General features: G+C 32.5%; 2 protein-coding genes across 6 annotated transcripts; one reads left to right on the top strand and one right to left on the bottom strand.

Moving 5' to 3' along the window:
• The first annotated feature begins 166 nt into the window (after nt 1-166).
• LOC124823422 (protein NRT1/ PTR FAMILY 6.3-like) lies at nt 167-4,746 on the top strand. Its single transcript, XM_047295613.2, has 5 exons — nt 167-325; nt 525-702; nt 849-888; nt 1,142-1,713; nt 3,732-4,746. The coding sequence occupies exons 1-5, from the start codon at nt 211-213 to the stop codon at nt 4,606-4,608; spliced, it is 1,782 nt and encodes a 593-aa protein (XP_047151569.1). The 5' UTR covers nt 167-210; the 3' UTR covers nt 4,609-4,746.
• Nucleotides 4,747-7,793: 3,047 nt separating this feature from the next.
• LOC124823423 (oxysterol-binding protein-related protein 2A-like) lies at nt 7,794-18,061 on the bottom strand. Of its 5 annotated transcripts, XR_015783775.1 has the most exons (12): nt 17,205-17,965; nt 15,023-15,385; nt 13,401-13,497; nt 12,064-12,506; nt 11,180-11,335; nt 10,509-10,676; nt 10,229-10,369; nt 9,774-10,001; nt 9,546-9,659; nt 8,553-8,743; nt 8,250-8,401; nt 7,794-8,120 (listed from the first exon to the last, which is right to left on the bottom strand). XR_015783775.1 is itself a non-coding variant. In XM_088104843.1 (11 exons), exons 1-10 carry the CDS (start codon nt 17,607-17,609, stop codon nt 8,564-8,566), a joined length of 2,295 nt encoding a protein of 764 aa, XP_087960969.1. In that variant the 5' UTR covers nt 17,610-17,965; the 3' UTR covers nt 7,794-8,401; nt 8,553-8,563. The 5 variants fall into 5 exon arrangements, 3 of the variants coding, with proteins under 3 accessions (XP_087960969.1, XP_047151571.2, XP_087960970.1); XM_088104843.1 differs by having other exon boundaries at nt 7,794-8,401; XM_047295615.2 differs by having other exon boundaries at nt 7,794-8,401; nt 15,023-15,382; nt 17,205-17,962.
• Between the last annotated feature and the right edge of the window lie 6,100 nt (nt 18,062-24,161).

Below are 24,161 nucleotides of genomic sequence, written 5' to 3' on the forward strand. Positions count from 1 at the left end.
GTAGGAATTTCCAAATAGTTATTTCTAAAATATTAAAAAAGATGTTTGTTAAAGAGGATACTAATAAGATTGTTTAAAATCTGATATAAAAATAGGTACAATTATTTGATGTGGAAGTTTAGAAACTATATAAACACAATAACCCCATTGTGGCATGCATACCCACTTCATTAATAACATTTTAGTTCACCATCCATATCCCTTCCTGTGATGAACACTCCCTCTGAAACACAGAAGAAAACCATCATAGATGCCTGGGACTATAAAGGTCATCCAGCCCAGAGGTCCAAAACTGGTGGTTGGGTTGCTGCCGCCATGATTTTAGGTCTCCAATACCTTTAGAAGTTAATCTTGATTAGTATTTTTGTTAAATGAAATCTATTCTTAATCCTTTATTATAATTATTTATGATTAAGATTTACTTTCTCAAGCTAGAATAGATCCTCTGTATGGGAAGAAAAAGGTACAGTCTTAGTATTGACATAGGTTGTCTGTTTCCTTTTGTTGTTGTTGGTTTATTTCAGGAGTGGAAGCAAGTGAGAGGTTAACGACAATGGGCGTTGCCGTGAATCTGGTGACATATTTAACTGGCACCATGCATTTGGGCAGTGCTAATTCTGCCAACACGGTCACCAACTTCATGGGAACATCTTTCATGCTCTGTTTATTCGGTGGTTTTGTAGCTGACACTTTTATCGGCAGGTTTGTGACCACTGGTTCACTTGTCTAACACAGCCAAAGAAAGATTCAATTATTTTATTCCAATAAACTTTCTTACTGTAATTTTTTTAATATTATATACAACACTGTTGTTAGATTTTTCACTGGCTTCACTCTCTCGTTGACAGATACCTCACTATTGCCATCTTCGCAGCGGTTCAAGCAACTGTAAGACATTATTATGTGCTCCGTTTAACACTTTTTTTAGTTTCGCCTCTTTGCTTCAGCTCAATATGTATCTAGTTGGATGCAGAGCCTTTAGCCCTTTATATATTATTAGGTATATATTAGCTAAGGTTTATTATTCCTGACATATAATTTTTAATTAATTAGGTGTAATAGTTAGGAAGATAGTGATATAAATCAGCTAATAATTAATCTCTCGGAGAAGGGAGCGTAAATCATTTTTGGATGTTTACAGGGTGTTACAATATTGACAATATCAACCATAGTCCCAAGCCTGCATCCTCCAAAATGTGTAAGATCTGCTACGAGACGTTGCGAGCCCGCAAGCAACATGCAGCTATTGGTGCTCTACCTAGCTCTTTACACCACATCCCTTGGCATCGGTGGGTTGAAATCCAGTGTGTCAGGGTTTGGCACCGATCAGTTCGATGAATCAGACAAAGGGGAGAAAAATCAGATGATAAAATTCTTCAACTGGTTCGTGTTCTTCATAAGTTTGGGGACTCTGACAGCAGTTACCGTTCTGGTGTACATTCAAGATCACATAGGGAGGTATTGGGGTTATGGGATAAGTGTGTGTGCTATTCTGGTGGCACTTACGGTGTTCTTGTCTGGTTCAAGGAGGTACCGCTTCAAGAAACTGGTGGGGAGTCCCCTGACGCAGATTGCGATGGTGTTGGTCGCAGCTTGGAGGAAGAGGCACATGGAATTGCCCTCTGATGCGTCCTTGTTGTTCAACTTGGATGATGTTGCAGATGAAACTCTCAGAAAGCAGAAGCAGATGTTGCCCCATAGCAAACAGTTCAGGTAAAACCTTCACCCTCTTATTTCTTATGTCTTATACTGTTCGAGCATTCAGATTAAATTATAGTTATTACATTCCTTATACTGTTCTTAAAAATTACATTCTCCCTTTTTCTTCCCTTATATATGTAAATTTAAATCTTAAATAGTGCACCTGTAATATAAAGATAATTACAACAGCGTTTCTAAAATAAGGAATAATAATTATGAAATTTTTTTAAAAATTAAAATAGTCTAATAAAAAAATGAAAACCAGAGTCTGATTATTACATTATATTATTTTACTTTAAAATATGAACTAAATCTTCTTTTAAGATACCCTGTTCATGTAAATAATCTCAAATGATGTGTATGTATAATAGTAAAGGATAATCAAGTTTATTTTTAGTTTTCAATTATTTTTTTATTTTTAGATTTATTTTAAAATTTAAGAGATGATTCTTTAAAATTAAAACTATATTTTTAAGACAAAACCATATTTTATGAAATAATAAAGGCGTGTTGAAAAAGCAATCGCATGTGTTATCTCAAGCAATTGTACCGAACAACCATGAGGATCACGATTCATTCAGAATACACGAACTTTAATAAAGAAATATTATATACCTAAATTATAAATATTACTTGTGCTCAATTGAAAAGCACTTTTGAATGAGTATATTAATGGCATATTATTACTGTTTTTTTATCCTTTTAGTTCATATTTTTAATGTTCACTGTTACAGATACAGAATGGATCTTCTGCTGAAGTCATGAGGAGATACTGTATATCCTCGTCCTATATATATATAAGGGTTTTGTGTAACTTACTTAAGATAAAGTTAAAAAATTATCATTTAGGATACCTAAAAGCTTTTAGAAGGTCTTTGTCGTCTGATATAGAAATGTGCATAAATAATTGAGATTTAGGTGAAAAACCTTGATTGAGGAGTATAGTACTGGGTAGAATTTAGTGGTGGAATGACCACCACGACATTATCTTTGAGAGTAGGGTCCCACGTTTCTTAAGAATTCACCTTTAAAATAAGTGCTAAAATGTCTATCTTGGAGTCTTCATTATTTGAACCAAAAGTGTGTCTGAAATGGACAACAAAGCTTAGTTCTCGGTTCCTCCGCTCACTGCTTTGGTCACATTCATCCACAAGCTGAAAATTAAACAACACTGAATAGATATAGATGTATATATTAACACACTGTCATCTTCGGTATACTTATTAATCGATAGTGTCGAGTTAGACATGTCACGTGTGTGATTTCTTATTCAGGTAGATGTCTCTCGTATAATTGGATAACCAGCCATTTTGAACTATAAATGCTGTTGTATTTTCAGTCATTATTTGACAAAGTATACACTGTTCCCATCTTCTTGTTTTATTCATAAGTGCACTGAGACGTGAATAAAAGTAAAAGATTTAGGAGATGGAAATAATGTTTTTACAGTGGCAGGTCTGGTATCAGTAGCTTTTGTTTTACTCTCTTATCTAAAAGTGAGAATGAGAGGTATCACGTGGTGGCAATGGCCACAGCTAGCCAGCTACTATTGCCAATGAATATGCAAGGTCCTGTCTCATAGTGCATGTACCATCGCTGCCCCCATTTTTGTCCTTCTTCATCACTTTCTCTTTGTTATCTCCCTATTTCCATGTGTCCTTTGTCGTTTTTCCATCTTTCACAGAATAACACCCTATATTGTTGCTTCTTATGATTCTATTTTATCCGTGATCATCCATCTACTTCGCTACTGCTGATAGAATTCAAACTCCATACATACATATGCAATCTAATAAAATATAGTATAACCCTTTGGCTAGCTACCTAACTTTAATTATTCATCCTCCCAAAATACTAGGGTTTTAACTACTACTTGCACTCTCCATTATCAATCTCCTTTTGATAAGCTACTCTTCACATTACGTAGCAACACCAACTAATATTTCAGATTTCTACTACAATTATTGTCATTATTGAGTGATGATATCTTTACAGAATGAATTATTTTCATATTTGAATGATGTGAATAGGTTCTTGGACAAGGCAGCAATCAAGGACCCAAAAACAGATGGCCAAGAAATCATCATGGAGAGGAAGTGGTATCTCTCAACCCTAACAGACGTTGAAGAAGTTAAAATGGTACAGAGAATGCTACCCGTGTGGGCCACCACCATCATGTTTTGGACTATCTACGCCCAAATGACAACGTTCTCGGTATCACAGGCCACCACCATGGACCGGCACATCGGAAACTCCTTCCAAATTCCCGCAGCATCACTTACAGTCTTCTTTGTGGCAAGCATTCTCCTTACAGTCCCTATCTACGACCGCATCATTGCTCCCATAGCCAAAAAAGTAACAAAAAATCCACAGGGACTGACCCCTTTGCAACGCATGGGCGTAGGGTTGGTGTTTTCAATTTTTGCCATGGTGGCTGCAGCACTCACTGAAATAAAACGCCTGAGAGTGGCAAGTGCTCACGGTTTAACACACAAACACAATGCTGTGGTTCCCATAAGCGTGTTCTGGTTGGTCCCACAGTTCTTCTTTGTGGGGTCGGGAGAGGCCTTTACATACATAGGGCAGCTAGATTTTTTCCTGAGGGAGTGTCCAAAGGGGATGAAGACTATGAGTACAGGATTGTTCTTGAGCACGTTGTCTTTAGGGTTTTTTCTTAGTTCCTTGTTGGTAACTTTGGTGCACAAGGCCACGCGTAACCGTGAACCATGGCTTGCGGACAACCTTAATGAGGGGAAACTGCACCACTTCTACTGGTTACTGGCGGTGCTGAGTGGTGTGAATTTGGTGGTGTATTTGTTTTGTGCAAAGGGCTATGTTTACAAGGACAAGAGGCTCGCAGAAGCAGGCATAGAGTTGGAGGAAGCTGGCACTGTTTCCCATGCTTAGCTTTGAATTTAAGTTTAACTTCTTAATAGGCCTGCTATACAATATACTAAAGCAAAATTTGAAATCAACTAATCAAATGTATCCATGTCACTGCTTCAAAAATTCAATAAAAAGAGGAGAGGTGTTTAATATATATAATTTTAATTTATATAAAGCTACTGATTTTTAAACCCTACCAGAAAAGTTAGTTTTTGTTATAGAAATAATTTTCATCATTAAGATTGTGTTCATTTTCGTGGATGATATTATTCATGTGGATATATGAAGATCAATATGTGAGGATTTGAACGGTTTGTTTGCGTTGATTGTAGAATAAGTGAAGAGTACGGATTTGAGGGATGAACGAGGTTTTACAATTCTTCAAAATTGTTCGGACTTGTATGGATTGATGAGAAAATTCTGAGATGACCCTATTATCATTACCATATTCACCTTGTAATTGGAATCAATTCCAAGCCATGTAGAAAAGACATAATGTAGCACATTTGGTTATAGTGACTTCTATTAGGTTCCATAGTATTTGATTATACCATCCCTTATCCACTTTCACGGCTTCGATTCCATCGTCAATGTATTTCGTTCCAACATTAGTGTACTGAATTCCATCCTTTATATTCACAAAATATTATATTTTAAAAATAATTATTTCACTTTATTTAAATAATATTTTTTATTTTAAAAATTAATTTTTACTTTTTTTCTTCTAATAATAATTTTTACAATTATATGTGTTATTCACAATTATTATTTTATATTAATTTTATTACTAATGATATATTGATAATCTTCAATCTCTACCAATTAAATCATTTTTTTATATGTCACATCGATCAAATCATATATTAATTTTCACAAATTTTATTTTCAAATTCACTCTCACTCACCTTCAAATTTTTTCAAAAAAACAACATTCAACTAACTTTCAAATCCCCTTAAATTCATCACACACTCTCCTCCAAATTCATCCTTCAAAGTGAACATAACCTAAAAGATTCTAAATTTATTTCTATGTAATGTGAAAACATTTGAATTTTATAATCTTATAAAATTATGTAAATCATTATAAATAGAACGTGGTTATTCATATTGATGTAAAATTGTGATGTTACATATTGGGGTTTGAATTTCTTAGCAAGATATATGAATTAATTATATTATTTAGGTTAAAAATAGTTAAAAATTCATGATTATAATTTTAGCACATGATACACTTGTACAGAAATTATATCTGACATGTAAGAGATGAGGTGAGGAATATATTTTACTTTTAGGACAGTACAATCCCCTTTAAGAAACATTTTGGATGTGGTTAGGAAAAATAACCTTTATAAAAGTTGTAGTACTAGATGTTAGCTTACTAATGATGTTAGTTTCACTCAAAAATGATGTTTGTAAGTAAAGATATGCTTCTTTTTTTGGAGCAGAAGTCAATGTTTTGATTAGAGAAAAAATAATGTTCTTTATTATTTTAGGCATAATAAATAATTGAACTTGATTTTGAGATAATAGTGTATTTGTTTGCTATGCTACGCATTTTTATATGAATGTTTTCATTCATTCGTATTTTCTTAAGGTACTTAGGAGTTTATAAAGTATATTTTTGTGGTCTTCTATCATTAATCATTGGGATAAGAGACCTCCATGATTAGTTATGTTATCCCAACTAGTAAATTCTATTCTAATTGAGAGTGAATGATATATAAGAGTTTTTTAGTATGATTTGATTCATATATATATATATATATATATATATATATATATATATATATATATATATATATATATATATATATATATATATATATATATATATATATATATATATATATATATATATATATATGAAAGGTTATTCAGGTGAGTACAGTGAGAAACATATGAAAATAGAGAAAAATTATATTGTTTAACAATGGTAAAGTGGCTGAAGAGAAAATATTTAGGAATGCACAAACATGCCTTCAAGGTATAAAAATATAATACCCAAGTTTAACGAATCATAATCAAATATTAAACAGAGTTAATATAGACTTAGTCATGGGCAGTATAGGAAAAGGCACCTTTATAAGTTATGGCTTGACCATTATTGTGTTGACAGCAGGCATTGCACACCCATATAGTTTGAGTATATCAATGATATTGGTTAGGATGATAAAATGTATGTATATGAAGTGGTTCATTGATAGGTATAAGCTAATAACATCAGGGACTACATGGTGAATTGATTAAACATGTAGAACTAAATCAAATTTAATCAATCATTATAGATATAATCTTGTTTGGAATAGTCACATTATTATAAATTTATGTTGGCTGAACTGGAATTAGTGCAAACGTGCTTCATATATTGGAAGAAGGCAACGGGGAATCTACTTGTTTGGAGGATCAACAAATTGGGTAGAAAATCTATTATATGTTGTTTTTCTTTTACTACAAGTTTGGCATGCTATTTTCCAATCTTGCAAGCATAAATGAGAAACAATGTAGGCATATAGGTAACAATAACGTAGCAGGTTGAAACTGGGGTATATCCATGTAGCAGAACTAAATGTAATTTTTATTAGTTTGATGGTAGATGTTTTAACAAGAAAGCATTGTAATCTTGATAGTTTTGCTTTGTGAGCAAAATAGGATAGATAATTCTAAGCTTTTGATGTGGTAATAAGATTAGGATTCTAAATCGTGCCATGTATATAATATTAAGCTTTTGATGCGGTTAGAAGAGGAGAAAATGAAACCTAGACATTCTTTGTAAATATTTTAATACTTTGTATAAAGATTAGAGCACTTTATATGTATATATATATTCTGATAAAAAAAATTGAAGATTAAAGAATCAGCTCATTTGATTCAATTTTATTAACTTAAAATATTATATTTAAACATGTAAAAAGTTGGATAAAGACATTACAGATATAAAAATAATAAATAAATAGGTTAGAATTGAATGAGTAATAAATAAAAGAACTATCCCATCAATATAAAGTCCTATAGAACCAAGTGATCTAATGAGAGAACCTAATTAATTTTGTAGATGCTTAGATGAGGTGTACAAAAATGGTTGTTTGTCTCGTCTCTCTTGTTTGGTCCATTAGCATTGCCCTCTGCCCCCTTTTCATTCGCATGCACTTATGCAATGTAAAGATTTTGACGTGAAACAAAGTAGTAGTGGTACACTTCAAGGGAGATAACACAACTCGTCCATTTATTAATTAGAAAATCAAAACAAATACGAAATAAATTGATTGCCTTTCGGCTAAGTCAGTGACTATATCAGGATCAAGATAGAGCTAACACCCCAAATAATTACATAACTAGCAAAATTTAAGAAAAAGAAACTGACAATCTAGACAAACTAATAAAACAAGTGTTACTAAGCTGAAAACTTTGCTCAAATATATTCCTCATCTAGTGGAAGTAACAGCCTCAGTTGATATTCTCAGTATAGTGCTTTCTGCTGAAAAGCTGTGTACGTGTAATGCTAGGTCCATTAGGCTAATTACAAATTTCAGCAGCTGCAGGCGATTAAAATCATTTAAGTTCGGAAAGTAACTCTCAGATGGAATAGCCTGATGTTGTGTATATGATATCCCTTTCCTTGTTTTTGTTATTAAATTCGTGTAAGACAAGGGCAATCCACAAACCTGTCCTCCTACCAGAACTGCAAAGAGCCTCGTTTCCGAAGGTTCCCAAAGGCTACCCTCCTCCCTTCGATTCAGCAAAAATAATTTGCTGCCATGCAAGAAGGTTCGAGGAAACCCTCCACACACAATTTTGCATTCATTATTATCGCTATCTGCAACACAGCAACCGTATTAGCATGTCATCTCCAATGGAACGTTCTTTGGTGAACAGGTGCTTTAAGACCTATGATATGTCTCATGCATGCAAGCTAGAAGTTGTTTTATAGATATTACCAACATGCTTTGAACAGATGTAAATATTACCTGAACTAAAATCAAGATGCACCTAAAGGATCAAAATTTCCTTCATAAACTTCACCGAAGATATTTGGGCATCCATTCCATCTTCCTAGAGCTCTCGCTTCCCAATACCCGCCAATATATCGAAACGTTCCGTTGTCACCTTCTCTGCGGAACCACCTAGGCTGCCATCCATTTTCTTGCATTTTCCTTGACTGCATGAAAAGCGTGATGATCACCAAAATATAGGTCAACGACATCAAAAGATTCACTGACCATCAGCTATAATAAAAGTCAACCTACCAAATAGCACAAACTTATACTAGACCGACTATCAATACACAAGCAGAGTTGTTCGCTTACTTATATTTTAAGAAGTTACACTTAATGCTTCTATAAAGTTAGTTAAGTTATTATTACTAAAAAAAATTGGTTTAAGTTAATAATTATAGTTACAATATTCATACTTACCTTTTTAAGAGTAAGTTAACTGGTTAACATACTTCTAAGAATAAATAATGCATATTAACAAAATTCACAAACTGCACAACCTAATTATCAAACAATCCTCCAAATATAAAGATTACATAAACATTTATTTTTATTTATTAAAAAATTTATTGATATTACTACTATAATTTTCTTTTAAAAATCATAAGCATCACGAGGTGCCACACGCATTTAGCCAATGTCATTTCAATTACTATTCTGAAATAGTTTATGACGTGTAGTATGTCTAAATAATATTAAAAAGCGATGATTGAAATAATTTTAGAAAAGATTATTTATAATATTAAAAAGTAACAACAAAAAATGAAAGATTAAAACCAAAAATGGTTATATGTACAGAAAGCAAAACCAACATTTTACCCAAGTAATTAATATGTTTAGCTTACACAGTTCAGAAATTCAGAAACACCTGGTCAGACAAGGAGACCAAATAAAAGGTGAGGAAAGAGAAAAAGAAAATATATAATGCACGTTTCTCGAACAAAACGTTAAAGAGTTTAAACATACCATTCTTTGCCTCTTTTCCAACCTTTGTTTTTCGATATTAGCCTTCTCGTATTCCCCATCCTCTAGATGCCGCTGATCTGGTCTCAGCCTGGAATCCGTGGGTGGAAGCTTCTCCTTTAATCCGTGATCAAATACCCGGGATCAGAAAAGGCTATAACAAACCATTAGAGATGCATAAGAAGAAAAAGGAAAAGGTGCATCGAATAATGATTAAATACATCATTATACCTTTAGCCCGGGAGTAAGCTCATTCAGTGTGATTGCAAATGATGTCAGATTGTACCGAGTGAGATTAGAAGGTGGCTTAGTCCTTTTCCACAACAAGTTTGCGTCTGACAAAGTGCAATCTTTCGGTTTCACATTCGCTTCACCGTTAACATAATACATGCTGTCATCCCACTTGCCAAACAATGTGGCAACCTTTTTTCCCGTTACATCTTCAACAAAGCCATGCACCTAATTAGACATACAGCACATTATAATGAACAATTTGTTAGGTAAAAAGCACACAGAAGATAAGATTCCTTCAGATATTTTGGGCGGGGCAGAAAGACAAAAATAAAAAATACAGACTATACAAATTAAACCTATGAACAGGCTGGGTTAGTACGTAAACGGGAAACAATATATCAGACTTCAAAAGACAAAGCAGCTGCTACAGAATATAACTAGGACAAGCCTACCTGGTGAGGATTTCGATCAAGAATCGCCTGTTCTTTGAACTTAAGTCTGCACGAATATTGGCGATTACCACGGATGTCCATGTTTCCATGATGATCGCAATATATTTTCCCAAGGATAAGATTATAAATTGTTGTCGTGACCTAGGTGAAACAAAAATATTTATAACAACTATTTATAATTTAATGTAAATATATTATAATGTGAAGCTTAGAAAGCCAAGTCACTAGCACTAGCCAGTACAAATAATCAATGTAAACAGAGTCATTTCACGATTTACACCTTGCTCCACTGAAATATTTCACCGTCATCAAACTCCAGGGTCAGAACACCCACTGGGTCAAGCTGAATTGACCTTCCCCAAAATTTTGACCGAATGTTACTGTCGGCCCAAAACTTCCATCCTCTACCTTGACAGTGGCAGGCAACGACAGTTGGATGGTGACTCACCTGTTTCACACGTAATTAGTTGTTTGAGAAAACAGTAAATATTGGCGGGTAAATTGACTTACCTGCCTGCACACTCTATAGGGTGTTGAGCTTATGATAGGACCACTATCTTTTGGTCCAACAATAATTTAAGCAGGTTAACCCCACCAAAAGAATGAGATAATATTAGCATGACAAAACCATTGTTCGATTAGCAAGTTGCATGCCACCAGTTAAAACATCCTCTTCAGTTTCGTCCCATTTCTTAATATCAGTTTCCTAATCACTTTACATTCTGCTATTTTTAAATTTAGTAAATAAAAAATTTCTTACATGGAAGTATATTTGTTGGAATTTTCACTTTTATAAGGTAAAGGTTGAGTCACCGATATTGAAACCAAAACTAGAATGTATGCCATTTACGGCTGTATCACATTTTTAGCCCAAGTTAAATTCACAGCAACATATGTAGCAGCCTACATCTCGGCCAATTATCGGTATCATTAAATCACAAAGTAACTAACCTTCTCGGAAAAGAAACGAACTCCTTTGTCAGGATAATCCGCTTCATAAGTTTCCCCTAACAACGGATTAAAGGGTTTACAATGACGACCTTCGGATGATGCATATCCAGAAACAGCAAAGGCAGCAACATTCAGGGCCCGAAGGAGACCGTTTCCCTGAAAATAGAACTCTAAGGGTTGAACAGCTACATAGATTCAATAGCATTAAATAATGTCATCTCCCAAGTGAATAATTAAATGTTGCCAAATGATTATTAACACAAGTCTCCCGCTCAAAATTACTTGGATTCATCTGAGAATAGAGCAGTATATAAAAAGCAAATGCACCAGTTGCCACTGAGGCAATTGATATAAACTATTTATTTCAAGACAAAAACAAATTTGTACGAAATCGTTGAGGTAGTTTTATTTCAAAGTAACTCAGGAATTTAATTTGAGTCATGTAGATATTATCATTCCCCTTCCCTCTCTTTCCCTTTAACTGCGGGGAAATGAAATTGACCAAATAGTACAACTCCTGTAGCCAATTCAAACAAACAACAAATAAGACAAGTTTGACAATTATTTTCCCCCTGAAACGATAATGTTTACATATAGTTGCACTAGTCATTGGAAACTCACTAATTTAACAGCATGAAGCAAACCTTTCCAGAAAATTAGACAGAAATCTATCAATATTACCAATCAAATATTGAAGGACACTACATAGTATAGACATTCCATTCAGTACAAATATCGAGACAACAAATATCCTAGGGAAATTCATATATAAAATAGACCAATAAAACAATAAAAGGTCATATACCAAAACTGGTTTGAAATTTGTCATGTTTGCAGTGCAAGATCAAAGAATAGCATATTCAAGAGAAAGAAGTATAGCTTACCGCTTTCCCGTACTCATAAGCTCTATCGAGAAGAAAGGAGTACTCCAAGTCCTCAAAACATTTCTGAAGAGATGAAATTGGCTCATTAAAGTATACAGGAAGACAAACTCGTGTGAGATCTTTGCCCACGTTGTCTTTGATAATTGACCAAAGACTAACGCCCTTTTCCTTCTCAACAGGATCTGGAAGCTTCTTTCGCCTTGCTATCTGAGGGTACCCAAAACCATTGACCGTCTCCCCAACGTGATTGTTCTCCAAATCAATGGACTGTGTATTAGCTTCCCCAGACATGCTCATTGGATCCAAAGCTCCTGTGGACCCACACCTAAAACCAAGTTCTGTAAAGTACTCTTTAGTGTCATAATATGAGATTTCATCTTCATCTGACACTTCCTCCATCTCCTGTTTCTCAATATCGTCCGATGATTCAGTAGTACTGCATTCTGAAAATCAAAAAGTATGTGTGAAAAATATATATCAAAGGTTGTAGAAAGGTTCATTGCAATCATATTTACCGAAACATATATATACTTCTGCAATTATCAGAAGGCCTTTTATATGATCAGTAGAGACAACAATAAACAATAATATACTAGTTTTTCCTTCTCTCTGCTTTAATGGATACAAAATTTGAAATAAATATGTCCATCAAGTTCATTACAAATAGGTACAATATAAGGGGATAAACCAAGTATTGAGAGGTGAACCGCGATCTACCACAAAAACTAATCATATTTTTTCCATTACGTACACCAGGTGCATGAGTTAAAGGTATTAAACACACCCCCTTAAATGTTTTCAAATACTTAATAAAAAAAACAATAAACGGTTGGTTCAAAACTATTTTCACTATATTAATTTTAAAAAAAGATATATTAATTTAACCAAAATACTGTATACCCCAAAAATAATTATCTGAACATAAAATACACAAGAAATTATAGGCAATCAGTTGGACTTTTGAAGGATACTTCATGCCAATTTGAATCTACAAGATAGCTAAAATATTGAAGAATCAATTTTGTCGAGTTCAAAGGCAAACAGCATGAAGAAAATGCTACTAGTAAATTATTCACTTAAGAAAATTTCAAATTAGAAAATATAGATTCACGTTCTAATGACATATAACAAAATACTTTCCATAATTCGAAAATTAGTTTGTAAGCAATATTCTTCATGTCTATATCACAAACTCTAGGTCCCTACGATCACTATCGAGAAAACGAAGACTCTAAAATATGAATACTGGGACATGCTAACTACATGAAATTTCAAAGAGAAAAGATCGCACAGCATATGTATAGATTATAATTAGAAGCATAAACATAACGTAATACCGCTATATTTTCCATGTCCTAAACTTGAAAAGCCATTCTTCGTTAATTGGTATTCACTGTCGTGCAAGGCAGAGGCCTCAGGTTCAATATTAGCAGCCTGTCCATGATCAATAACAAAATACTAGTTCAGTAAGTCATATACAGAGGAACAAAACCTTGCACGTCTTGAAACTAAACATATGCTGACATACAGAAAAGATAGCGAGTACACTTCAAATATAAAGCTAGGAAGAAGAAAAACGTGAACGGGGTATGCAAATCACAATCAATTATGAGTCATGGTTCATCACACATATATAAGTTTGGGTGCAGGAGATGATCAACAAACAACGCCATCAAAGAAAGTTACTGGTGACAATACTATTAGAAAAACCAATAAATCAGCCAAAATTCATGACTAAATGAACCAAACACATCATGTGATATAACGTATGCAATTAGACCTAGTTCTCGTTTCTACCAAAAAACAACAATGCCTCATTTCTTGGATTTTTTCTTTTACAAAAGTTGTAAGGTGAAGTAATGACAGCAATACTAGCCTCCTAGTGCAACAGTAAAGTTATGTCTTGGTGGTCAATTGGTCACGAGTTCAACTCGGAAAACAGTCTCTTTTTATATGTAAGAATAAGGTTGTGTACAATAACTCTCCTTATACTTTCCCATGATGAGGAGTCTATGGCAGCGGGGTAGATTAGTTTATTGTAGTGTGAAATTGTCTCTCTTTGTATTCTTATTACAGGAGTCCTTCTCAGATGAAAATTGTAAGTCTTTACAAGGGAATATATAAATTTTAATTTCCAATTTTGATTTGTGTTATATATGCACACATTAATAGCTTATCCTATCATAAGAAGATAGAGCCATACATAACTAGAGTATATGCCCACCTGTTTTACAAACTCAGAATAAGTACAACAATAATGTAATGTAATAATGCACTATTACAGTCAATTCAATAACCAGAGGTCCAGGAAAAAGAAAAACAAATACACCAATAATTTTAGAGAGAATATATCTAGTGAAACTAATGAAAGGTATATATATGGGTATTAGGCAAGAACAAAAATAAGGAGAAGTGTTTTATACAACTTTTACCATTTGATCGATGCATGGCAAGAAATAAATAAATAAAAAAACTACTGAATTTAATTACAGCATTAGTCAAATTAGTATAAATTTGGGGAACCAAAATCGAAAGTTGAAATAACAAAGTTTAAAACAGTGAAAGCTCAAGTACAAGATAATATCACGTTACATTAAAGAAAAAGTACTTTGGAATGGCTATCACAAGTAAACTTTTACTGTGCAAGTAATTTATGTGAACGTTTTTGTCAAGCTGGCTCAGTAATACAGTGTTGATCCACCCAACCCAAGACCTCACCCACCACAGAACTTTAATATACAAACATATGTGTGTGTGTGTGTGCGTGTGTACTTCAGGAACAAATCATAATGAATCGTTTTATAGTAATATAACTCATAATTTAGAGGATTAGTATCGGCTATTCCACCAAATTTGAGATGTGTGAGGAGTAAACTTATGCGTAACAGTGGTTCAAGCTCTCAAATAAACTGTCTGGAGAATTCCAAAGGTAAAGCACACATGTGAGTAATGAAATTACCTCCAGCTGCCTTATTGTATCAAGCAAATTCCTTCGCTCTTGACATAGTATATGAAGTTGCTCTTGTAATTCAGAGAACTCGGCAAACATGATTTGCTCGCACTCTTTGACAAGGCTCTCACTGCCACCCTCTTCAAGTAAGCGTTTCTTAAGCCTTTCGGTTGATACAGATATATGATTCGGTGCGAGGGAGAGATGGTCGCTGAGTGGTCGAAGTGGATATAATTCTCGGGTTGAAACCAAAGCTTGAATCCACGCCACACGGTCCTTCCTTGAATCAGTTCTCAGATGGAGAGTTTTTGTTGCTGTGAATATATAGAACCGTCTATCGTCCGACTTGCTCTCTCTGAATGACGAGATCTGCTTAGGATTCATACAGGAAAACTTAAATTTCAAATCTCCGAAGAAGCACTTTTATTACCCAATTTTCTTTTATATTTTAAATTAAAGACAGAAAATACAACACGAAAAGTAAAATCTAATGACGTATAACAACTTGTGGTTTTTAAAATTTAGAAAAATTCATATACAATGTTTGCAGTACAGCGAAACATTGCACCAACAGCAGCTATCAACAACCAGAAGAACGAGGAAGATTGATTATTATTAGCCATGTCCCCATGAGAAACACAAGTGGGGAAGAGAGCCCACCTTGAGAAGACAAATTAAGTTTATACAGAAAGCTTGAAAACGAAATTATCTCACTGGGGCATCACGGCAAGATGCTACTATTACTAGACTAGAATAATTTGAGATAGGAGGTAATGATGTAAAAAAACAAAACTTACTGTCTCCAACTTCCTTTTGTTTTTCCCTTTTATCCGGGGAGAAGAAGAGTTGTTGACCTTAAACAGTAGCAGCACCCATTTTAAAAGATTAAAAAAAAGACATTATATAATGAACTGGACGATGCCCCACCACCATGGTGGCAAGTCCCACGTAAACATATTTCTGTTGACAAAGACAAAAGAGGAACCTTTCCATATGTTTTAACTTTTTTAATTTTCTAACTATATATAAAAGAGAAAAAACTAATAACTGAAATTGCTTTTTCGGTTTTTCTCCCCTTAAAGCAAGGTCGAAGCTTTACAGTTTACAAGGAAGGAGGCTCACACCTGGAAGACACTCAGAGTACGAGATCCCTAATTACACCTCTCTTTAGATCACCTCCCCACTGTTATTTTTTTTTCTCATCTAATAGAAAGAGTCTTCAACTTAAACCCCTTGTATTAAAAAAGAAAACAAAAAAAAAAATCCGTCCTTGTCATTTTACTCTTGAAGGGCAAAACCAATGCAAGTTGCTGCTAGATTCCAGTTTCCAGATTGGTGTTATTTTGGTTAGACTTTTCGCATTGGTAGGCTAAAATGGGAAGAGATAAAAAAGGAGTTGGAGTTTGCAGAAAAATGGCATTGCAATGAAAAAGTGCGAAGTGAAGGGAGTGATGATAGAATAGTGCAAGCGAGGAAGAAGCAGTGAAATCTTAACACAGCTGAAGCAGATTGATTCCAACCAATGTGAATGAAGGGAAGGCAGAGAGATGCATGACGTGACCGCAAGTTAATGCCATAGGGCTAATAGTAGGCTATCCCTACCCTCCTCGGCCACCTGTTGATGTGACCCACTACACATTAACAACCAGTTAAAACTGTAAAACAGGAATTAAAAAGTTGCATTGCATCGCAACTTAGAATTTGGAAACTTAGAATTTGGAAAGGAGACCAGATGAGAGAGAAAGAAACTCTGAAAAAAAAAAAAGCTTAATAGAAACCAGCGGGTTTCCATGTTATTGCTCGGGCATCAAAGCTTCTTTCAGGTTTTCTTCCACCTTTTTACACTGCCACAAGAACAATCTAAATCTGAAGCGGCTTTGATAATTTTCATGGTCGGAAATCAATGAGGTGAAATCATCACATCGAAATAAAAAAACTAAGACAGAAAAGTTTATTCTACGATTTTTATTTTTTTTTTTGAAATAAAAAGAAAGAACATTGCCTCTACAGGAAAGTTGCAGGTAGCGCCAAAAACAGTGAACACGACACTGCCAAAGCGAGAGTGAGACCTGACCCACACTATATTGAGTGATTCAGATCAGCACCAAAGATAAACCTAAGTAAATTTCCATAATCATAATCGAAACAAATAATTAAAAAATTTGATAATGAAAATTTAACAATCATATACCTTGAGATGCACTACGGCAGAGGAGGAAGGAGGTTTGTGACTCTTCCGCCGAATGGTAGCAGCATCTCTGGCAAGTCGGTTGGCGGTGACTTCTCCGATGAGGCGCACCTCATCCACCGGAGAGAGGAGGTTGAGGTTTTCCGACCAACAGATCTTGGCATAAGAGAGGACGCCATTGCGAAGGAGGAACCAGCGGGATCTCCATCCCTTGCCGTAATTGGTCCACTTGTAGAGAACTCCGGCCACGGTGGCCTCGGATCCCCTCCGCGCAATGCCGTCAGATCCACCGGCCGGGAGACTCCTCGTCCTGGACAACGCGGCAGCGTCGGGCTCCGGAGAGTCGCTCCCGATCCCCGGACTTTCCAGCGAGATACAGCACAAGGGGTGCATTTCCTTCACACGCATTTTCAAACCTTCTCTCTTCCTGTCACTCTCTCTATCTCTCTTTGGCTTCTTATTTCACTTGTTCATTGGAACAGAAAGTGCATTTGAAAAGTACACTAGCTGGATAATAATTTAGGGTTCTTAAAAAGATGAAAGCGAGCAAGGTAAGCCAAGATAGGAAGAGCTCTGAAACTGAGAAAGAAGCAGGTCCATGAAGGAGGATTAATTAATAGAGGAGGGATGAAGAATGAGAAAAGATGTATTCATTAAATATAAGAAAATGAAGATAATGTTTATTTAATTCAATAATAATAAATAATTAATAAAAGGGGTTTGTTTCATAAAAAGAAAAAAGGTGAGTGAGTATGAGGTTCGGGTTGTTGCAATTGGAAATGAATGAATAGAAAGGAGAATGAGAGAGATATAGAGATATAGAGGCAGAGCAATGCAATAAAGGGGTGGGTAGAACAGTAATAAAAAAGAATTAAGTGGGTTTTTTTGTTAACTTTGAAAGAAACTGATTGCAGCATGAGACGAGTGAAGACCAGTGAAGGGAAGAACCAGATTTCAGTTTGAGTCTGCTTCTTCATCCTCACTCCATTGTTCTTTTCTTTGTTGTTATTCGTGAGATACTGAAGAAGGAAAAGTTATCGCGAGTGATTGAGATGAGACGTGAAAATATCGGTAAAATATCGTGGCGTGTTTGAAGGCTGAATGCAAATGAAGAAAGGGAAAGAGAGGGAGACAGGGTGGCAGTTGACGACGATGAATGGAAACTGGGGCGCGTTATAAATGCTATTTACTTCGTAATCATGAAGTTTTCATCTTTCAAAATTTTCCTTTCTCTTTTGTGAGTGTGTTTATGATTTTTTCTTCAAAAATCTTATTTCAGTGTTGTTCCTATAACCAAGAACAATGTGTTATAATGTGTCCCATATCTCTTGCAGTGAGTGAGAGTATCTTGAATGTGCAACACCAATCCTCGTATGAGTGAAAATGTCTTTATTTTTTTTTCAAAGTTTTTACAACAATAAGAAATAAAAAAACAGAACTAAACCAGTCGTAATTAATTTTCACCCCACTGTAAATTTTCTAAGATTCGGTCAACAAGTGTGGAAAGTATATTGATTACAAAATAATTGCATGAACAGATTCTACTAGAAATGCTAACATTTTTATATACCAATTTAGTTTTAAATTTTAACACACTCATCCTGCATTCCATCCATTTTAATTTTGAAAAGATTAAGGAAATAAAATAATTCCTTAGAGTTGTTGAAAACTAGTAAATAAGCTAGTTAGAAAATATAAATCAGTTAAGTAAGTTAAAATATTTATCGAAACCAACTATTAAACTAGTTGGTAAGGGGCTTAAAAAAACTGACTGATAAGAGATAAATAAATTGAAACACACTTAATCATTTAACTATAATTCAAAATTTAGTAGTTATATATTACATAATTTTTTCAAATAATAATTGTTTTAAGTTTAGTTTATTTTTATTTTCTTTATTAAAAAACAAGATAATAATATTTTGATTTATTAATTTTAATATAAAAATATTTAATGAATGAGTTAATGTGCATAAATTTGTTTAAACTAATATTATATTATTATTCATTTTTGTTCGTGATAAAAAAAATATCAATTTATATTAATTATTAAAATAAATAAAAATATTATTAATTTTTTAAAATATATTTATAAATTTTAGTTCTAAAATAAATAATTTTTATAATTTTATCGTACATACTTTTTCTATTGAAGATGACTAATTGAGTTTAAAAATATTTAAAAATGAAATAAGAAAATGAGATATACAAATAAAAAGTAAAAGTAATGAAAATTATGTACACTAAAATAACAACTACAAAAAGATGATAAAAATTCTATTTATTAATAGTTACAAATGAATAAATTTATAATATAATTGTGATGATGAGATAAATAAATTATATTTATAGAAATAAAAGTACTAAAAGAGAGTATTAGGGGACTTTTAAACATGTGAAAGATAAATAAAAATTTTTAACAAAAGTAATTAATAAGAAAAAAAAAAGGTTAGGAGCTTATAACTTCAAAGCTACTTATAAGTAGTGTATTTGGAAAAGAAATTAAGTTAGTGAAACATGTCCTTCAACATTTTTATTTTAGTAAAAGAATCTTCTTTAAATTAATCAAACCAAGTTCAAGTTTCTTAAAAGGTTATCCAGCAACACACGGTGTTACAAATAACTTAGTGACAAAAAAAATTACAAATAACTTATGAACATACAATTAGGGTACTCAATTTTTAATCTATAGCATTATTTTCTAGAAAAAAAATGAATGATATGTGAAGAAAAAAAAACTTTATTGACATAGAATCACCACATTTTTTAATTTTCTTGTATATTATTTTATAACAATCTTTTTATCATCGTTTTGATGTGATTTGAATATATTTCATTCTTTCTATTATTGAAATAATTATTAACTTGTATTATTATAATAATAATTTTATTATTAATTTTAGTGTAAACGAAATCTAAAATAATAGTCAATTTCGATAAATTCATTCAACTAATTTCATTCAGTGAAAGAATTTGTGAATTTAAACATTTCTTACAATAGATTGTAATTCTATATAAATGAAGAATTTACAAACAAAGTTAGCATTTTTAATGTTGTACAGGAGATAATCTTTTAAAAAAAAAACAGTTAAACAAACTATTGCATGCATGCTTTAAGTAAATTGTGGGTATTTCTTTTTTTTACTTCACTAACAGACTTTACATCTATTTATAATTGTCTTATAAGAGACTTTTATGTTTTTTCTTTTAAATACATGCTAATATTTTTAGAATACCTTTGACTTTGTTTTAACAACTTTCACAATTACACTTAATCTATACTATGAAGAATATAATTTTCTCTTAAGATTTTTTTTATCAAATGTATTCAATATCAAACTTTAGTATGATAATTTTGTGTTGTGTATATTATTTTGTGAATAAAATTTATCCAATAACGAAATAAATTAAAATATAAAATCAAATTCCGAATTATTTATAAACCTAAATTTATGACAATCTAATTATTTTATTAGTTTGAATAAAAGACTTAAATAACATTTTGAATAAAAAAAATAAATCTAAGGATAAATGGAGCATAACCAAAACCAAAGTTTATTCTCCTACCATTGAATTTGAACTTAAATTAAGATTCATATCACTTAAAAGAAAAACTTCCACTTCATGAAAAAAATCAATAAAATAATATTTTTTTTTATAAAAAAATGATAAAAAAAAAAACAAAATTGTTATGAAACAAGAATCAAACACATGGTTATGTACAGAAGAGAGATTTTAGTAGGTAAGAAAAAGAAGGAAGGAATTATTGAATAAAATGGGTGTATGAATTCCATTGGAATATGGTAATAACCTGTGAGGTGTCTCTGACAATGACTGCAATTGATGACATAAGGTCTCATAGAATTAACCAATACTAATAAGAACACACAAAGTTACTATATAATAACAATGTACAAGAGAGTGACATAAGATTAGGAATTTAGAATTTACATTTATCTATTTCATCTTTCATCTTTGTCTGTCATGGCTATTCTTTTCTCTTGTGTCCACCTTCACATGTGACTCTTCTTCCATTCCCCTGCTTTCCTTTTTCTTCCTTTCCTCTGTTCGAGGTGTTCTTCACATCTTTCATTGCAAAAAGCAAACACACAAGATGTAAGCTTAGCCATCTAAACTCACCACATGCCACCAATCTCATTTTCTTTTCCTTCCATTCTTTCTAACTTTTCATTCCTGCTCTCTTTCTATAAACAAAATAAATAAAGTGATATTAAAAATAAAACAAAAAGGGAAATGTGATAGATTTCATGTGTATGGGAGAAATTAAGAATAAATAAATAGAACATGGTCAATAGTTTCTTATGAAAGTTAATTACACTTTTTGTTCCATCCTTTGAGTATCTGACAATCAACTGTAAGAAATAACTATTTTGAATGACAGACTTTAATAGCATCGAAATTTTCACTTTCTGTTCAGTGTGGAAATTAAAATATACAGAATCTCTACTTTCTCTTTTCTCTTTCCCTTTATTTATGTGCACAACCAAATGAAGATATTTTCAATCTCCTTTTTCATCTCTTCAATGTCATGAACTAGGAATCATTTGGCCAAGAAGGACGGTGCTGATGTAATAATAAATATATATTATAATTTAACAAAAAATGTTTTCTTGAATTTTTTTTAAGTTACAATTCGTTTTAACTTAACTGGTATTTATTACTGTATAATATATTAAATATTTGAATAATTTATCATTTATCATCATTTTATTAAAATCTAGAACTTATGGTTATTTTCGAAAGCACCAAATTATTTACTAAATCTCAAAAGCCAGTTATTATAACCTATAACTATATTATGAATTTTTTTTCTTCATTGGTTTACCCTTATCAATATATTGGATTATAAAAAAATTATTTGTGGTATAAAAAGTAATTCTCGTAATAGTTTCAACTACACTTATTCTATAATTATAATACTATATATAAAAGTTAATAAATATAAACATGTTTTTTATAATTTTAATATAAATTTAATAACACTTTTCATTTTAATAATTATTTTCATAACTAATTTATTAACGACATCTTTTTCACTTCATAATATAAAATAAAATGGTATCCTATTACTGAAGTAAAGTGTACACTTACACAGCTGTGTGGGTGTATTTAGAAGATTAGAAAATACAAAATTAAATATATTTATATAATTATTATGAAAATTATTGTAATTTTTTAAATATACAGTACATATTAATTAAGGAATCATAAAATTACTTACATCAAGAGGTTACATTTACTTTGATGTGTTCCTTTAAGAATTTTGCAACAATGTTTAAAAAATACAAATATTTATAACATGCACATATATGCTCGTCTTCATTTCTTGTTAATTATCGGGATCAGTCTCAATTATTTATATTCTGTCACTAAAATAACTATGCTAATAATTTATACTTAGACTTGGTATAGTTAACTATTAGGGTGACCTAAAATTCTTCTTATGCCTTATGTATATGTAATGTATATGTAAGATCGCCCAAAATTTTATTAAGTGGCAAAACATATGACTTTGGTATATCTTGCCATATGCACATGTGCAGGGTTGCAAATAGTAGGAAGATACACATGTTTTTAGAGTTAATTATAGATGCTTTTTTAAGTATAGTAGTCAATAAAGAAAAATGAAAGTGTGAAATCGGTACAAAAACATACTAATTGAATAGATTTTGAAGGGAAACAGTTGTTTTCTCTTCTAAATGCACTCATTACAGTACATATAATACGTCTTAATATTAAAACTAAAAGAGGAACAGAAACAAAAGCAACCCCATTGGAGACTTTGAATTTCAAATGTCAATTTAGGAGAGAACAAATCAAATCAAAAACACTTGCTAAAGAATAATAGTGTCATATCTTTGTGAGACCAAAATTATCTTATTATCCATAAGACAGGTGTCTGTATTAAGGGTATCTTAATGGCCCATGTCATTGCATGTGTTTGGTCCCACCTCCAACCAAAGCAAGTAAGATAGTTAGTCCCAATCACAAGTCTAGTTTTTGCACTCTATACCACACAAGGTTGCTCAATAAAACGAAAAAGGCAGATCCAGTTAGCTGCAAGTGTCACCTAAGAAAAACTTTAATCATGCTTTGTGACTTCCTAATTATTAAATATCCCAATTTTCCGTATGTGTGTACATAAACTTTATAAATTAGTCTTTTTCTTAGTTTTGTCTGAGCACTGCACTGATTGATAAGGCAACAGTTTTGGTTGTTTTGTTTTATGCCCACTTCAATCTTTTAGTTTTTTTTTTTTTCTTATTTGTTTTTGTTATGAGGTTTGGAAAAGTGTTTTTTAAAGGATTGGGATTGGAGATCCCACATGTTCATGTGTCTAAAGGAGTAGAGAACGCCTTGACATAAGGTTTAAATTAAGTGATGTGATATCATGAGAAAAATAATAATAAAAGTATGATCTCATGTTTATTAACCATTAGGGAATAGTTTTTCTAACCCAGAAAATAGAAGTTGACTCCTAAAGATGATTCACCTTTTCACTTTAATTATTGGACTAGGATTGAATTACATATCGTGTTGAGTTAAAAGGACATTTGAAGAAAAAAAAAAGGTAGATATCTTATCTAATCTCTACCATTCTTATCTACTAAGAATGGGTGTTGATGGAATGTGATAGTAGATCCAAATACAGACTCCTTTTCTTGCCTTAATAGTAAAGGGATAGATTGTGTTAGAAAATAGACATTTAAAATTAAATTTGAGTGTACTATGTGTTTATAATTAAAGGTGAATTCTTGTTTCATTTTCAACATCTTTGTCTCAATTGTTTCTATCCCTAGATGTGTATGACAAGTGTCTGGCTTGAATTAATTTCATGTGAACGCAAAAGTAGTTGGCATTTGGCTGTTAAGCATTACAAATTGTCCTTCCAGTCATAGATTGGTCTTGTGACAGCAAATTGTTTACTGCATGTGACTG

The sequence above is a fragment of the Vigna umbellata genome, chromosome 1, assembly GCF_029865625.1.
Source record: "Vigna umbellata cultivar VRB3 chromosome 1, Vumbellata_1.0, whole genome shotgun sequence".
NCBI lineage: Eukaryota > Viridiplantae > Streptophyta > Magnoliopsida > Fabales > Fabaceae > Vigna > Vigna umbellata.

Coding starts and splice junctions, on each gene's coding strand:
- LOC124823422 (XM_047295613.2), top strand. CDS start 211: ATGAACACTCCCTCTGAAACACAGAAGAAAACCATCATAGATGCCTGG. Junction 326..524: donor TGCTGCCGCCATGATTTTAG/GTCTCCAATACC, acceptor GGTTTATTTCAG/GAGTGGAAGCAAGTGAGAGG. Junction 889..1,141: donor TCGCAGCGGTTCAAGCAACT/GTAAGACATTAT, acceptor GGATGTTTACAG/GGTGTTACAATATTGACAAT.
- LOC124823423 (XM_088104843.1), bottom strand. CDS start 17,609: ATGCGTGTGAAGGAAATGCACCCCTTGTGCTGTATCTCGCTGGAAAGT. Junction 12,507..13,400: donor AGGACATGGAAAATATAGCG/GTATTACGTTAT, acceptor TTTGATTTTCAG/AATGCAGTACTACTGAATCA. Junction 11,336..12,063: donor CTTATGAGTACGGGAAAGCG/GTAAGCTATACT, acceptor TTCTATTTTCAG/GGAAACGGTCTCCTTCGGGC.